This window comes from Rhamphochromis longiceps, linkage group LG17 (genome assembly GCF_057381845.1).
Source record: "Rhamphochromis longiceps isolate RC_006_pf linkage group LG17, R_longiceps_female_GT1.1, whole genome shotgun sequence".
Classification (NCBI taxonomy): Eukaryota; Metazoa; Chordata; class Actinopteri; order Cichliformes; family Cichlidae; genus Rhamphochromis; species Rhamphochromis longiceps.
Genome location: NC_140573.1, coordinates 5614311 through 5630272, shown reverse-complemented (window position 1 = coordinate 5630272; position 15962 = coordinate 5614311). Strand labels below are relative to the sequence as shown.

General features: G+C 43.5%; 1 protein-coding gene across 3 annotated transcripts; it reads right to left on the bottom strand.

Moving 5' to 3' along the window:
* Positions 1-4840: 4840 nt before the first annotated feature.
* On the bottom strand, positions 4841-11069 carry pfkfb3 (6-phosphofructo-2-kinase/fructose-2,6-biphosphatase 3). 3 transcript variants are annotated; one of them, XM_085386738.1, is made up of 15 exons: positions 10796-11069; positions 8968-9096; positions 8705-8801; positions 8539-8605; positions 8374-8448; positions 8228-8284; positions 7992-8116; positions 7674-7881; positions 7423-7569; positions 7222-7326; positions 6990-7119; positions 6751-6878; positions 6427-6615; positions 6225-6247; positions 5318-5865 (listed from the first exon to the last, which is right to left on the bottom strand). In XM_085386738.1, exons 1-15 carry the CDS (start codon positions 10863-10865, stop codon positions 5811-5813), a joined length of 1605 nt encoding a protein of 534 aa, XP_085242864.1. In that variant the 5' UTR covers positions 10866-11069; the 3' UTR covers positions 5318-5810. The 3 variants fall into 3 exon arrangements, with proteins under 3 accessions (XP_085242862.1, XP_085242863.1, XP_085242864.1); XM_085386736.1 differs by lacking the exons at positions 5318-5865; positions 6225-6247 and adding an exon at positions 4841-5263; XM_085386737.1 differs by lacking the exons at positions 5318-5865; positions 6225-6247 and adding an exon at positions 4841-5263 and having other exon boundaries at positions 8968-9093.
* Positions 11070-15962: the final 4893 nt, after the last annotated feature.

Below are 15962 nucleotides of genomic sequence, written 5' to 3'. Positions count from 1 at the left end.
CTGACCTCTGTCATCATTTTAAGTGGGGGAACTTGCACAATCGGTGGCTGACTAAATACTTTTTTGCCCCACTATAAGTGTAAAATAGCAAACAAAAACCTCCAGCGGGTAATAAAAAACAACATTGAAGGGACGTCTTGAAGAGATGTTTGCAGAGAATCACCTATCATGTCTTAAATGTCTTAATTTAATTAAGAGAGTTTTATTTCCCCATAAATAATAATGAAGTGTGTTTGCACTGTTTCTGCCATTAAACATTTTAGGAAAGCTTGCTTGCACTCGGGGCATGTTCAACAATTTTAAACACTTTCAGATTACTTTTAGTGACCTAGCTTAGACTTTTTAATCACAGTCATTACTTCACACCATTAAAAACCTTTTTTTTCCCCATAACTTTCAGCTATTCACTAGTCAACTACACAAAATCTTTCCATATACTTGGCTGCAGAAGCAGGAGCAACCCCTGGCTGTAAATCACTGCACTTTTGAGTCTACCTGGGTCATCGAGTTCATACAATGTGTGTGTCTCTGTGATTCTGCATGCACACTCTGTATGAAACAAGATTACTTTGGGCTCAAGTGGGACAGGGACACATGAGTAAGAACTAAGCAGGACAAGCTGCTGAGTCATGGGTAAGACAGAGTGAGACATGATGCCCGGTCACCTGATGATGATGAATCAGTCTGTGAAAGAGAGTGTTAAAAATGTCACCCGTCCTCTTTTTTATGCTAATCTCAACTGTCCACATTCAAGTAAGATAATGAGTTTTGAGTAGATTGCTCAGCCTTGATCAACTAGGCCAGTCGGTATTACTGCCTTTGTAACCTGGCTGATTGGGATCACACACAATCCTTCGTCAGCGCAGCATTAGACGGCTATTTGTGGAGCTGCTAGCTTAGTTCAGACTGTTAATAACAAGTCCACATACCATTCAGATGCCTGACACAGCAACTCCTCTCTCCCACAGAGATTACAGACAACACACATGTAAACACACACTAACCATGACTACCAGTGGCAAGCCACATGCAAGTTTGCTTCAGTCTGTGCTTGCCAAACGCAACACATAGTTAGACTCCGGAGCCTTGTCATTAAATTCACATCTCAGTCAAGCACGAGGCAATAACATGGGGAGGGGGGGGTCAATTAATATAATAAAATGTGAGCAAACGGGATGCAAAATGCTGATTATTACTAAGGAGAAAACTTGAATAGGTAAAGTGTACCAATGTGAGCGACAACAACATGCAAAGATACAATGCAAAGTAGGTTTTAGAGTTTCACTGCCTGTGAGTGCTGAGGAAGCCGGTCAGTGTGTGTGTGTTTGAGAGGGAGGCGGAGCACCAAGTGGTGTACCTGACAGCAGTCACATAGCCACTCTGCCCACAGGATGACCAAACAGAGCCAAAACACTCGGTCTGCCCATGATTCAGACATGGGGAAATACCACATCCAGCTGGCAAATATAGTGTGTGCGACACAGTGGCAGGAGAGAGGCAAATATAGGAAGGGAGAAGCATCTAGTATGACAAATGTTTAGCTCATATTAAAGTGAATTTTAGTAACTTATCAAGCGCATCAAGGCTAAAACAATAATCCAAACTACTGACATGTGTTTCTGATTTTAAGCTGTTGGTAACTCATCAAGTCTCATGAGCTCATAAGTGGTAAACAGAAAATGTGGAAATTTGCAATACACTGTGGTGATTTTTGCACATTTTGCACACATTTTGAATGAAGTCCTTTTTCAACTGTATGCCTTTGCTTAGCAGCAGCTAAGCCAGAATTTTCCATCCGCCAGGAGCACATTTAGATATCAGGAGGCAATAAAACTCTCGAGTCATTTACTTATGGAAACTAGTTGGAAAAGACGGACCTCAAACCAACTCCTACTTTGCATATCTCAATGGAGATATTGTGTCATCTGCACAAATAAATATTTTTGTACATAAACCCAACTTATTAACTGAATAATAAGGATCTATGGTGATGATGCAAAGGTAGTGATCGAAGAATAATTTCCAGAAAACATCCGTGCAGTTCTAATATCCCTGCAGCCATAAAAAATAAAATCATTTTAAACAATGCTTCACAATAGTGATGGCTAAGAAATGCTCTGAAGGACTCTGGTAACAGCCTAATTAAGCTTTTTGACGACTGGCCCTTAAACTGAGGTGAATCATTAGCATACAGGCTGAGATCAAAGGTCACAGATCCATTCATGTGCTGAACAAGTAGCACTTCTAGCGAAGGGTGTCTACTGCAGATGGTTATTTACCATTCTAACCAGCAGTCTGACGACTGTCTTGTCATAGAAAATAAAATGAACAATTTGTACTTCACTTTATAAAAAATGCTCTAATGTATGAGGTCTCATTTATACCAAAAAAAATACTTCTATTCTATTGTCTACTGTCTACTTCGCTTGGGACAAAACTATGTCAACAACCAATGTTTTGTCAGTTGTCCTGACAAAACATTGGTTTTGTTTCCTGTCGTCGGCCTGAGCCTTTCTGTGTCCTCATGTGTCGTTTTTCTGTATTGTTATGAATGCTGTCCTCAGGGGCCCTTTGTGCTCTTCTTTAGGGCGTTCTGATGAGTCGTTTAAATGTGTTGCTGTCTTCTTCCTTTGGTTTGGCTGGCGTTGTTAAGCAAGTAGTTGGATTTGAATTTTGCTTGACTGTTTCCTTACAGAATAAGTCTTCAAGGAACCCAGAATAGCTGCATAAAGATCAAGTGAAATCAGCCAATAGTTTCAGCATGCATTGAACAACAATGTAATTTATATTAAATAAATTATATTTATTTCTAATCAACTTAGTTATATCCTGTTTTAAAATGTATTGTATGACTGTGTGTATAATCAGTTATAACTAATGCCCAATTGTCCAAATGTAAACTACTATACAAAAAATTTAACTTGTTTATGGTTAAAGCAACACAGAATGCAAAAAGGTGGTACAAATAGAGCTCAAAGTTGAATGAATAAAAGCATGTTTAGCTAAAAGTTTCAATAACAGAAACAACATGCACAACATGAGTGCACATAATTTTGGTACATGTGAACCTCCATATATCAACATGTTGATGTTTAGCAGTGTAATATGATGACTACTGTGAAGCTTTGGTGTTGTCCATTATGGATAATCCTGACCACCCTCTGCACCATTTACTCCACAAGCAGTGGAGAACCTTCTCTAACAGACCGATCCAGCTCTGCTGACACAAGGACAGTTACTCTGTACAAATGCAACATTTACCGTGATAACAGTTCATCACAACACTTTACACACAGCAAGGAAGTTCTGTTGTGCTGCATTGACCACCTAATGTCAGTGAATACTTATTCTGATCTTCACTCAAGTCATCTTAATTCCTGTTTTTGCCTTGCCTATATTGATACATTACTTTGTATGTGTATTTAATTTTCAGATTTACTTTGTTGCTTTTGTTTAATCCAGATATTTTTCTCGTATTGTGCTATATGGCACTCTAGTTATGTCAAGTATACATTTACCTCATCTGTGCTATAGTGTAACTTTCAGCATGCTAACTCTTGCTGCAAAGCCATTATGCTGGCAGAAATAACTCCCGTCATGCTAGCACTGCACTCTGCTTTTGTACCATGCCTTCTGTAATTTGTGGCTATAATGTAGCTTGCCATCACCAGTGTATGAGTGTGTGTGGATGGGTGGATGACAGGTTGTGCAAAGCACTTTGGGGTCCTTAGGGACTAGAAAAGCGCTATACAAATACAGGCCATTTACCATGCAACAAAATTTGCACTATTAACTCAACCTTCTTTTAGAAAAACAAAAAAGAGAAAAAGTGTCAGGCTTATCAGTGCTAGTCATTACTTCCTGAGTCCATTTTAGGCTGATAAGCAGCTTGTAACTCTGTGCAACTCCGTGACTCATGTGAATAGGTGAGACAGCCAGAACATGCAATGTCATGCACACATTAGCTCCATAAAAGGAACCAGAGTAGCCGGAGCATTATTGGATATGGGCCAATGAAAACAAACAGGGTTTTTCCCCCATGAAGTGAATTTAATGGTTCAACAAAAGGGAGGGAAAAAAAAAAAAAAAAAAAAAAATGCACAAAATATAATAATGTACAGTTCTATCAAAACAGAGTGTCTTTCCCTCTGAATACTTATTCACAACTACTTAAAAATAAATAAGGAATATAACAAAACACTTTTACAAAAAGAAAACATTTCAAGCAAGCCTGATACAGCAGTTTTCTGCACAGGCGTCACACTTTCCATTCAGTCACAACACAGTATTACAAAGAGTTACACACATTTTCATCAAGTCTCCCCACAAGGGTTCCAAGTCATCTCCCATACAATGTCACTTACACCATATGTACACTAAGATTTACAGAGCTATTATTAACAGCACGCATTTTAACAAAAATATAGGTGCTTAACTTTGTGCGTAGCAGACAATGAGAGCAAAAAGAAAAGAAACTTGAAGTAACGTTTCCCATCAGAGACATCTCTAATGATCAGCGTGCACTGTGGCACTGAAACTAAATGGAGAAATTAAATATTGAGATGACATGTAGAGTTCATGGGTGAAATGTGGCGCCTCTCAAGTAACGAGTCTGGAGAAAAATGGCGAGAAGCAGCATTAGGCTTGCAAAACAAGCACTACAGGCACTCTACGGCAAAGATCACCTCCATCATTACTGTGCAGTAACATGAAAAACAAACTGACGAACAGAAGCAAAATGTTTCGCCACTGTGCAAAACATTGCTCATTGTGTAGTGTCAACATACAAACCAATCAATTACATAACTTTCAAAAGAAAAAAGAAAAACATGAGTACGTGAAAATACAGTGTACAACTACTACAAAGTTGACAATGTAAACTAAAGACAAAAAAAAAAAAAAAAAAAAAAAAAAAGAAGTTCTCTGCGAAACAGTCTTTGGTCTCTCCAAAGCAATAAACCACAATAAATTGGTTTCCATCAGAGATGCAAAAGTTCTATAAAATATTTTTCAAAAACAGATTCAATCACAGAAAAAAGGAAAAAAAATTGAGACATCAATTAAATACAATAACTGTGTTTTGAACAGTAAGACGTGCAGCAACTTGTGTCCTGGGCTTTAAGGAGGAGAGAAGAAGTCGATTTTGGAGAACAACAATTTTACTTTGATGATGTTGCACCGACTCTTCAATGATCCACATGTCGGTAATGTTTCACTGGCAGGGCTGCAGGATGTCATGGCAACCAGGTGAGCTCATCAGGTTCTGCAAACAAAACAGAAGTTTAGATTCACTTTGTACTGCGGCAGCTGTGCACTACATAGCTACTATACAGATCCATAACACAAAAGGCAGCAGTCTTACGCAAAGAGTGGCCTAAGATAGTGTAATGTCTTAACCACACGTTACGTCATGCAGGTTTTCTCAGCCCTAATCTGCTCTTTGATATTTTTAGGTGCTGTGAAAACTTGCGTCGAGTTTGCCACTGTGCAAATAGGTGGCTGCATCGCTTTAATCCTTGGGTGATTATGACAACATGCGCACAAATGCACACACCCTGCACCGTCATTCATGCTTTTCCACTGCACCAGCAAATCCTATCCTCATGCCACCAGTGAAGTGTACTGCTGTTGCATATTCAATTATACAATTAAGTTTGTTTACAGATGATTTCGAACATGGCTCCGCTCAGCAAATAAAAACACAGAATTTAAGCCAACTCATCCTACTTTGCTGTGGTTGGCAGATTTAAGTAATGCACTGATGTGGCTGCTAGAAGAACTGAAGAAACTGCATAACCTTTAAAGTGTGTTTACCTTTGAAAGACTAAGAGCGAAACCACCTTTAGATAGTGGAGGATGGTGCACCTTTAAGCAGCACAAGACAGGCCGAGAATAGACCAAAACACACAAAGACAAGAACAGGACAGTCAGCATGAGGATCAGGAGTGTAGTAGTGATGAAAACAGGTTGGAATGACAGGAATGCTAAACAAAAACGTGGGAGTTCCCCATGAACTAAGAACTTCCCTTTTCCCGTTGCTTCCACAGGCAGGATTTTGTAACAAATCATCATTTCCCATTACTCAAGTTTAGATTAGAGTTATTATTAATACATTGTTTTTCCTGTAAAACAGTCGAGTACTGTGGAAGTCCGGAAAAAGAAATGTCATTGAATACGACACAGCACACAGTAGAAGAGGCTGACAGAATATCCTGAATACTTACAGGCAAACTTTGCCCAGCCAGTGCTAAGAGGTGTGGAAAAGGAGGAGAGGGCAGAGGGGAAAAAAAGAAAAAAGGACGAGAAGTAGTGTGAGTGAACGCATGCAGAAAGCTGTCAGGAAGGAAACGCATCTGTGACTCGTCACTTCCTGAATACTGTTCAGCTGGATATCCAGTATAATTTTAAAGGTTTTGATAATCCCACCTGTCCAGGGAGAGTGAGGGGTATGTGTGATGGGCTGCAGAGGGCCAGCGCAGAAACAGAGGGGGGCAACTCCTGGATTGGGGCCTCGTCCAGGTCGTCGATGCGAGGTTTCTTAATGTTGGACTCTGGGCTGGTAAGGGGAGTCACGCTGTTCCTCCTGATCAAGGTGCCAGGACCTCTCTTAACGTCCTGCAGGGAACCAAAACAAACAGACTTGATGGTCAAACACATGCATGGAGTTTCATGAATAAGGACAATGAACAGCAGCTGCTCAGACACAGGAAGTGACAATGACTCCAGCTCTCAGAAATGAGCTCCCATTACCTCTGGTCGCTCCCTGTGGGTGTTTACTGCCTCCACATTCAGGGAGATTGACTCCACTTTGCATCCATAAGCAACTGGGGTGAGTTTGAGCACCGTGTGGAGGGGACACTTCAGGTAGGGCATTTCATCTGGAATAACAAATGGCAAGGAAAATATAAATAAAGATTAAAAACGCATGCGAGGACACATTTGGATTTGACCTTGAACCCAGGCGGGTTTGTGGGATTTGGAGTACCCACCTGCACTCTTATCCAAGAAGTAGGCCAGCAAGCAGCGCATGACGGCCTGGTGGCAAATAACCAACACGTTCTCTTGCCTCTCCAGCTCCATGATGACTGGCTCGACCCGCTGCACAAGGTCCTGGTAGGACTGCAGAGGTAGAAGGGGAAGGGGGGGGGGGGGGGTTAAAAAACTATTTGCTTTATATTTTATGAGGTAAAGTGTCAATGCACCAAACGGCTGCTCGTGTACCTCTCCAGCAGGGTAGCGGTAATAATATTTATCTTCATCTCTCAGTGCAAACTCCTCAGGGAATTTCTCCTTCACTTCATCGTACGTCATCTCCTCACAGACTCCCTAAAAGAACACACCGCGCACGTAGTCAGCTTAGACATGATGTGCAATTAGCAATGTGTAATACAACCTAAAAATACATCTTTGAGTGACACTCACTGCATCAATCTCATTAAGAGCCTTCCACTGCTCGTACGGGACTCCGAGGTGCTCGGCAGTCTGGATGCTGCGACACAGCTGGCTCGTCCAGACCTTCAGGTCCTTCAGCTGCTGCTCCTCCACAAATCGAGCCAGGGCGGATGAAAACTACAGCAGGCAAAGCAGTAGTCATATTATCACCTGGTGTTCATTATGAAAGGTTTAAAAAGTATCAGCTGAGCAACTGGAAGCTCTTATGCTCTCTTTTGTACCTGTTTGCCATGAGGAGAGAGGCCAGCGTCACCCCCCACCCTTCCCTTCAGATTGTCCGTGCTCTCCCCGTGCCGACACAAGTAGATGGTTCGGGGCTGGACGTGGATGTTCATCAAGTAGTAAACGATCTTGCTCTGAATGTGATCCTGGATGCGGTTGACGAGAAAACGGCGACCCACATCGATTACCTTGATGAAGGAGAGATCCCTGGGAGAAGACAGGATGCAAATGATTCATCTGAAGGTTTGCAATGAGGCGACATAACCAGCAAGAAAAATCTAAGCCGCGAATTAAATTTTAATTTTATTTTTTTTTACCTGTCGTATTGATCTGGGTCCAGAGGCTGGTAGCTCTTTTTGTAGCATTCAATTCTTTTCTGGAAATCCAGCATGGCTTCAGTCTTGTTACAGTCCCGGTAGTCCGGGCAGGACACCTTCACTTCCTGCGTAGGAAGGAAAACTGTCAGACGGCGAACAACATGCCTGATGCCAGAGATTTGTGAGCATTGTGTAAAAACAGCACAGTAATGTCTGAGGTTATATTTGTGACTCACCATGATGTTCGACGCAATGACGCTGGGATCATCGCACACAGACTCGATGAAGAAGATCTAAACAGAAAAGTGAGACTTTGTTTAGAAAGGTGCTCCACATCACTGATTCAGTACTTTGGTACTCCGATAACATTAGCAGCATGTACCTTAAAATCATTCTCTTCCCCGAACTTGAGGATCATGTCTCGCCTTTCTCTTGTTGTGTTGGTAGCGTCAAAGACCTACAAAAAAAGAGAAAGGTTTAAGAAAAGCTTCACCACAGGATAAGGTTGTTACAGAAACAAGTTATTTGAGAAAATGGGAAAACTCACCGCTACTTGGCCACCTTCGTCCTTCAAATAGGACCTGACATCTCTCAAGGCTGCTAAGGCACACTGCCTGAAAAGCAATGATAAGAAAGGTTTGTTTTCTTCTTCTTTTAAATAAACAAAATATGTTTTTATTTGGGGTGTTTGTGTAACATGAGGGGAGACTTACTGCCTGATTTTCACAGCACACTCATTGTCAGGCTTGAAGAAATCATAAGAGCTGTAGTTCTTGACTGCTTCTCTGCGGTACTCTCCTACATTGAAGACTGCAACACACACGAGGAAGACAAACAAGTGTGAACACAATGTCCTGGAATTGGAAACATGAGCTGATGCCATTTACTTCCAGGACCACAGTGTTACTGTGAAACTGATAAGCTACTGAACAAATAGGAACAGTGTACAAATGTGTGTTGCCGTCTGTAAGCATACCTTTGGTGGGCATGCCGATCCAGTTGAGGTAGCGGGTGAGTTTCCTGGACATGTACGTCTTGCCCCTAGCTGGCAGACCCACCATGACAATGACGGTGGGTGGGTTGGCGAAGTGGGGAGCACCACCTGCTGTAGAGACATTGTGAGATATCACAATTGCGCTTGTTTGCAAAACGTAAAACATGTTTTGTGTGTTTAACTTCAATTATTCTAGGGGTCTTTTTGGTCCCCTAGGTCCCATCTCTTTAAGGCAAGCCTCTCTTTAAGCCAACAATACGCTGATCGGCTGCTCATCGTAAACATTTGATGAGCAAGTGGCTGGGGCTTCTGTGGTCACAGATGACCATAACAGACATATACCCTTATGTAACTTATGTGAAGTCAGTTTTTTGCTCCAGTGATTAGCTGAACATATACCAATCTCATTATTTGAAACTTCGACAGTATGCAATGCTTTTAATTACAGGTCCATTATTTTGACTAGCATCAATGAAACACTGACTTTAAGTAATTGACTGCTGTGCAAACTAAGGTTTGTATCCAGTTGCATAAATATCGGGTTCAGCTTCAACCTCACTGCACATCTGACCCACTTCTGTTAGCCTTCACGAGCCAGGACAATTTGTGTTCACATGACCAGATATACAGTAAGCCCCCCACCCCCAGAGGCTCATGGGAGATTTTACAGGGCTTGCTTCGTGTCACGCCTGCTGCCTCTCCGTCCGTGCAGCATCAGCCATTCATCTTCAAATAGGCCCACGCATCCCCACAGCACTGCTAATCTTGTTTCCACAACACAAGTGCTTAAACGGAAAGACGGATCAAATTTTAAGGAGATGCTCAGACATCAGAGTCAGCCTTCTCTGTGTTGAACCTCCATCGTTCACAACAGATCACCAATAGTTTTAGGTCTTATGACAAAAAGGTTCAGTTGGATAAATTTGCAGGTTTATCTCTGGATCAGACCTAAAACAAAGCTTAAGCCAAACTCCCAGCACTGACAGACGATTGGTGAACCATGTGCAAAATCCTATCAATAATCAGTCAGAAGCAGAATGAAGTAACCAGTGCATTCATGTGTATTGGAAGTGGGGTAAAAATACTGTTATGTTGATTTTTTTTCTAAACTTACTAATAAGAAATGTGCAAATGATTGTAACAGCACACAAAATATCAAAGACCAAAAAGGGAGGAAAAAAAACCCACACACCCACACACACACGAAATTCGCTTTACTTCTATCAAATAGGTCATTTCCTTTAGCATTTAATTCAGTTTTAAATGATCCAGAAGCAAGAAAGCAACGGCTTCGAGTCACCGCCCCATTCACGGGCATTTGCCGATTGACTAACCAGAAAACGGAACCAGCATCGTTCGCAGGTTGCGCGGGGGAGGGGAACGCACAAACCATGGCAACAGGAGCTTTGTCAGGCCGGAGAGAGGTCGTGACGTGTTGCACGTGCTGCGCGAGACCACCAATCAATGAATGAATGATGCCGGTTTTTCGACTTGGCGATTTAGAAGACCGGCGTACGCGGCAGGTGCAAAGACTCAAAAATATTGGACCAAAACTGCAATTCAGTCACAAAAGTAACACTACGGGGTTGTTTTACAGCAATGCAGCGACCTGGTGACGTGATAAGCATTCATACGGCAATACCCACCCAGCACCACACTCACATGTCGTCAGAAAAAAAACAGAAAGAACTAGCTTGATTAGCGTACGTTAATACGCGAAAATACATTGAAAATACCAGTTATCGTTACATTTAAGAAACTACTGAGGTACCCACGAGCAAATAATAATATAATATATGCAGTGTTTTACCTCTCCGCCTGTCATCCTTTGTGGGAACCCAGATCTTTTGGATCCTGTTCTGGGTGAGCTCTCTGGGCATTCCTTTGGGCCTTATGAACTGCACAGCACACAGGAGAACTAAGACGCTTAAATCCCGTCGATAAAAAGACTTCGAAGAGCCGGAGGCGATGTAAAACTAGAGCGTAGTTCTTCCGTTCAGTGTGTTCAGCGTACTGACCGGTGCAGAGCCGGGTTTAATCTACCGGCCTGTGCCACACATCCGCTATTTAACTCCGCCCGCGCGGCCGGCAGACAACGTGACTTGGGACGCGCGCGCGCAAGCACATACGTTCACACATATTACACGCGCACACAAGCTGCGCCACAGCGCCACTCTGTGGCAATCCTTAGAACAGCACTTAATACGTAACCCCTTTTTCATTATCGACATTGTGTGCAATAGTTCTTAAACCGACTGCAATCCACGGTATATTACTCATTTCATTCTATTTTTAGCAGCGGCGCCAGCGGCGGGTATAACTGATATCTGATATTTATTAATTAAAGCTCCATGTGGTTCTCTAAGACTGATTTTCAAATATTCCTGAAGCTTTCTGCTGTAGGTTTATTTTTAAAATATTTTTTACCATTTCAAAATGCAGCATTGCCATTAATTTCCATTTTGTCTCGGTCTAACGTGTAGTGTGAATTAACAATTTTTCTGTGTATTTTTGTGTATTCATAATATTTTCGAATATTATTGTTTTTATATTTTTTAGGATAATTCTGATAAAGTTTTTATAAAAGGGGGCTATTTATGCGTTTTATTTTATTTATTTATTTTTATTTTATCAAAGAACGATTCGAAATTGATACGATTTCATGTATGAAACCTCCACGTCCGCGGTCTTTGTGGTCAAGATGATTTGCCCCCCCCCCCCCCCCCCCCCCCCACGTTCTCCACGTCCACTCGCAACCCCCAACAAAATCTAAGCTACTTTGTTCAGTCTAAAGATGTGTGAAACCAACCCCAGAAGAGAAATGCAGAGCCTCACATCACCTCTCTCTCCTTCCTCATTCTGGGCCGTCCCACTGAGTCACAATGGGTATCATTAGACATACACTGGTGTGGATTTAACTTTTTCAAAAATGCCCGCATTAGCCAAGCACGCTTTCATCTTATAGCGCAATGAGGACATTCGAAGGGAAATGACGTGGAAAGGCAGAAATGACAGACAAATGATACTGAAAGAAGCTCAGGTTTGGTTAACAGCTGAAGAACCTGGAGAGGTTTAATGACATATATACAATGACATATAGACTATATGTCATTGTATATATATATATATACAATGACATATAGTCTATATATATATATATATATATATATATATATATATATATATATATATATATATACACAATGACATATATATATAGACTATATGTCATTGTATATATATATATATACAATGACATATAGTCATATATATAAAAACACCCAGCACGCCCCTGCGGGCGGTTTATCCTTCAAGCTCGGGTCCTCTACCAGAGGCCTGGGAGCTTGAGGGTCCTGCGCAGTATCTTAGCTGTTCCCAGGACTGCGCTCTTCTGGACAGAGATCTCCGATGTTGTTCCCGGGATCTGCTGGAGCCACTCGCCTAGCTTGGGAGTCACCGCACCTAGTGCTCCGATTACCACGGGGACCACCGTTACCTTCACCCTCCACATCCTCTCGAGCTCTTCTCTGAGCCCTTGGTATTTCTCCAGCTTCTCGTGTTCCTTCTTCCTGATATTGCTGTCATTCGGAACCGCTACATCGATCACTACGGCCGTCTTCTTCTGTTTGTCTACCACCACTATGTCCGGTTGGTTAGCCACCACCATTTTGTCCGTCTGTATCTGGAAGTCCCACAGGATCTTAGCTCGGTCATTCTCCACCACCCTTGGGGGCATCTCCCATTTTGACCTCGGGACTTCTAGGTTATACTCGGCACAGATGTTCCTGTACACTATGCCGGCCACTTGGTTATGGCGTTCCATGTATGCCTTGCCTGCTAGCATCTTGCACCCTGCTGTTATGTGCTGGATTGTCTCTGGGGCATCTTTACACAGCCTGCACCTGGGGTCTTGCCTGGTGTGATAGACCCCAGCCTCTATGGATCTTGTACTCAGAGCTTGTTCTTGTGCTGCCATGATTAGTGCCTCTGTGCTGTCTTTCAGTCCAGCTTTGTCCAGCCACTGGTAGGATTTCTGGATATCAGCCACCTCCTCTATCTGCCGGTGGTACATACCGTGCAGGGGCCTGTCCTTCCATGATGGTTCCTCGTCTCCCTCCTCTTTCTTGGGTTTCTGCTGCCTGAGGTATTCACTGAGCACTCGGTCAGTTGGGGCCATCTTCCCAATGTATTCTTGGATGTTCCTTGTCTCATCCTGGACTGTGGTGCTGACACTCACCAGTCCCCGGCCCCCTTCCTTCCGCTTAGCGTACAGCCTCAGGGTGCTGGACTTGGGGTGAAACCCTCCATGCATGGTCAGGAGCTTTCTTGTCTTTATGTCAGTGGCTTCTATCTCCTCCTTTGGCCAGCCTATTACCCCAGCAGGGTACCTGATCACGGGCAGGGCGTATGTGTTGATGGCCCGGATCTTGTTCTTACCATTCAGCTGACTCCTCAGGACTTGCCTGACCCTCTGCAGGTACTTGGTGGTTGCAGCCTTTCTAGCGGCCTCTTCATGGTTCCCATTTGCCTGCGGGATCCCCAGGTACTTGTAACTGTCCTCTATGTCTGCAATGTTGCCTTCTGGTAGTTCAATCCCCTCAGTTCTGACTACCTTCCCTCTCTTTGTTACCATCCGACTACACTTCTCCAGTCCGAACGACATTCCAATGTCATTGCTGTATAGCCTGGTAGTGTGGATCAGTGAATCGATGTCTCGTTCACTCTTGGCATACAGCTTGATGTCATCCATGTACAGGAGGTGGCTGACAACTGCTCCGTTCCATAGTCGGTATCCGTAGCCAGTCTTGTTAATGATCTCACTGAGGGGGTTCAGGCCTATGCAGAACAGCAGTGGGGACAGAGCATCTCCTTGGTAGATCCCGCACTTGATGGTAACTTGTGCTATGGGCTTGGAGTTGGCCTCTAGTGTTGTACGCCACATCCCCATTGAGTTCCTGATGAAGGCTCTTAGGGTCCCATTGATCTTGTACAATTCTAGGCATTCCAGTATCCAGCTGTGGGGCATTGAGTCATAGGCCTTCTTGTAATCAATCCAGGCAGTGCACAGGTTGGTCAGTCTGGTCTTGCAGTCTCGGCTGATTGTTCTGTCTACCAGTAGCTGGTGTTTTGCACCTCTGGTATTCTTGCCAATTCCTTTCTGTGTCCCGCTCATGTATTGACCCATGTGCCTGTTCATCTTAGCCGATATGATGCCTGACAGGAGCTTCCATGTAGTACTGAGGCAGGTTATTGGTCGGTAGTTGGAGGGGACCGGTCCCTTCTTGGGGTCCTTGGGGATCAGGACCGTCCGGCCTTCAGTTAGCCATTCCGGGTGTCTCTCGTTAACTAGCAGCTGGTTCATTTGTGCTGCCAGACGCTCGTGGAGTGCAGTCAGCTTCTTCAGCCAGTAGGCGTGAACCATGTCGGGCCCTGGTGCTGTCCAACTCTTCATACTGGAGACCCTTTCTTGGATATCTGCCACTGTGATGGTTACTGGACCCTGTTCAGGGAGGTCGCTGTGGTCTGCCCTCAGATCCACTAGCCACTGAGCATTGCCGTTATGGGTTGCGTCCTTCTCCCATATGCTCTTCCAGTATTGCTCCGTCTCCAGCCTTGGTGGTGCTGTTCTCTTATTGTTCCCTTGCCACTGAGAGTACACCTTTGCTGGTTCTGTGGAGAACAGCTGGTTTATTCTCCTGCCTTCTATCTCTCTGGTGTACCTCCTCAAGCGGCTGGCCAAGGCTGTGAGTCTTTGCTTGGCAGTTTCCAAGGCCTCAGGTATGGACAGCTTGCTGTATTTCTTAGGCACCTTATTTGTCACACCTTTCTGCAACTCTGTTAGTTGGCTAACCTCCCTCCGTGCTACTTTGATCTTGCCCTCTAGCCTCCTTCTCCATGGAGGGTACTGCCCCTTGTGGCTGTTCAACTTGTAGCCAAGCATCTCACTGATCACTGCTGCCGTATTGTAGATCAGCTTGTTAGTGTCGGTAATCGTGGTTGTAGGTATTGCCCGTAGTGCTGCATTAACATCATCTAGCAGACCTTCTGAGGGTACTTCACGTAATCTTGGTAACCGGCTACGGGGGATCCAGGTTTCAAGCTTGGCCATGATCCTATTTTTCAGGTCAGTTCCTCTCGCACTCAACGATCCTTCTCCTATCGCACTTGGGGCTATGTACCCAATCTCGGGTGGGGGTGATGATATCTCCCCCCTGACCTGGTGTCCTGACTCCTCCTTGCCGTAGCATTTGTGTTGTACCTCGTCAATCTCTAGCTGTGAGAGCAGTCCCTTCTTTCGAATGTTGGAACACTGAGCTACTAGTTGTTTCGCCGTCATTGTGGATGTTGGGTATCGAAGAATCCATAGGTCCCTCATCCTATTCATGTAGCCCCTTCCGCCGGGGTTACTTGCGTAGTAGCATTCCAACAACGCCCTGTTTTCGTCCCTTGCCCACCGATGCCTTCTTGTTCCAGTAGCCCACTTTTCGTCAGGGTGCCCTGGTTCCTCAACACCTGACGCGGACCTTGTTGATCCGGGCGACGTCCGAGCCGGCATGCCTTCATATTTATCTGTCTCGCTCATGTCTGCGGTAGGCTTGCTTAGCATAGGGGGTCTAGCCTTAGGACCCTTACTGGATACAGACGCCCCAGGCAGGAATCGAACTTGCGATCCTCTGTTCCAAAGGCGTGTAGTTTAACCACTACGCTATCCAGCTGCATGGTGTCAGGAGTGGGATATATATATATATATATATATATATATATATATATATATATATATATATATATATATATATATATATATATATATATATATATATATATATATATATGTGTGTGTATTATTTGAAAGGTTTTAAACACTTGCTCTAAAAATGTCACTTTGTTAATTTTAAACGTTTAAACATTTAAACGTGTTTTTTTTTACATTCAGTTATCCTTTCCCAACAGACTGAGCAAATACAACTGACTTTGCT

Bases quoted from the DNA above. Each gene is read 5' to 3' on its own strand.
- pfkfb3 (XM_085386738.1), bottom strand. From the start codon at position 10,865: ATGCCCAGAGAGCTCACCCAGAACAGGATCCAAAAGATCTGGGTTCCC. The intron at 8,606-8,704 runs GTAAGTCTCCCC...ATTGCTTTTCAG, and splicing joins TGTGCTGTGAAAATCAGGCA to GCAGTGTGCCTTAGCAGCCT. The intron at 8,449-8,538 runs GTGAGTTTTCCC...CTTTTTTTGTAG, and splicing joins ACGAAGGTGGCCAAGTAGCG to GTCTTTGACGCTACCAACAC.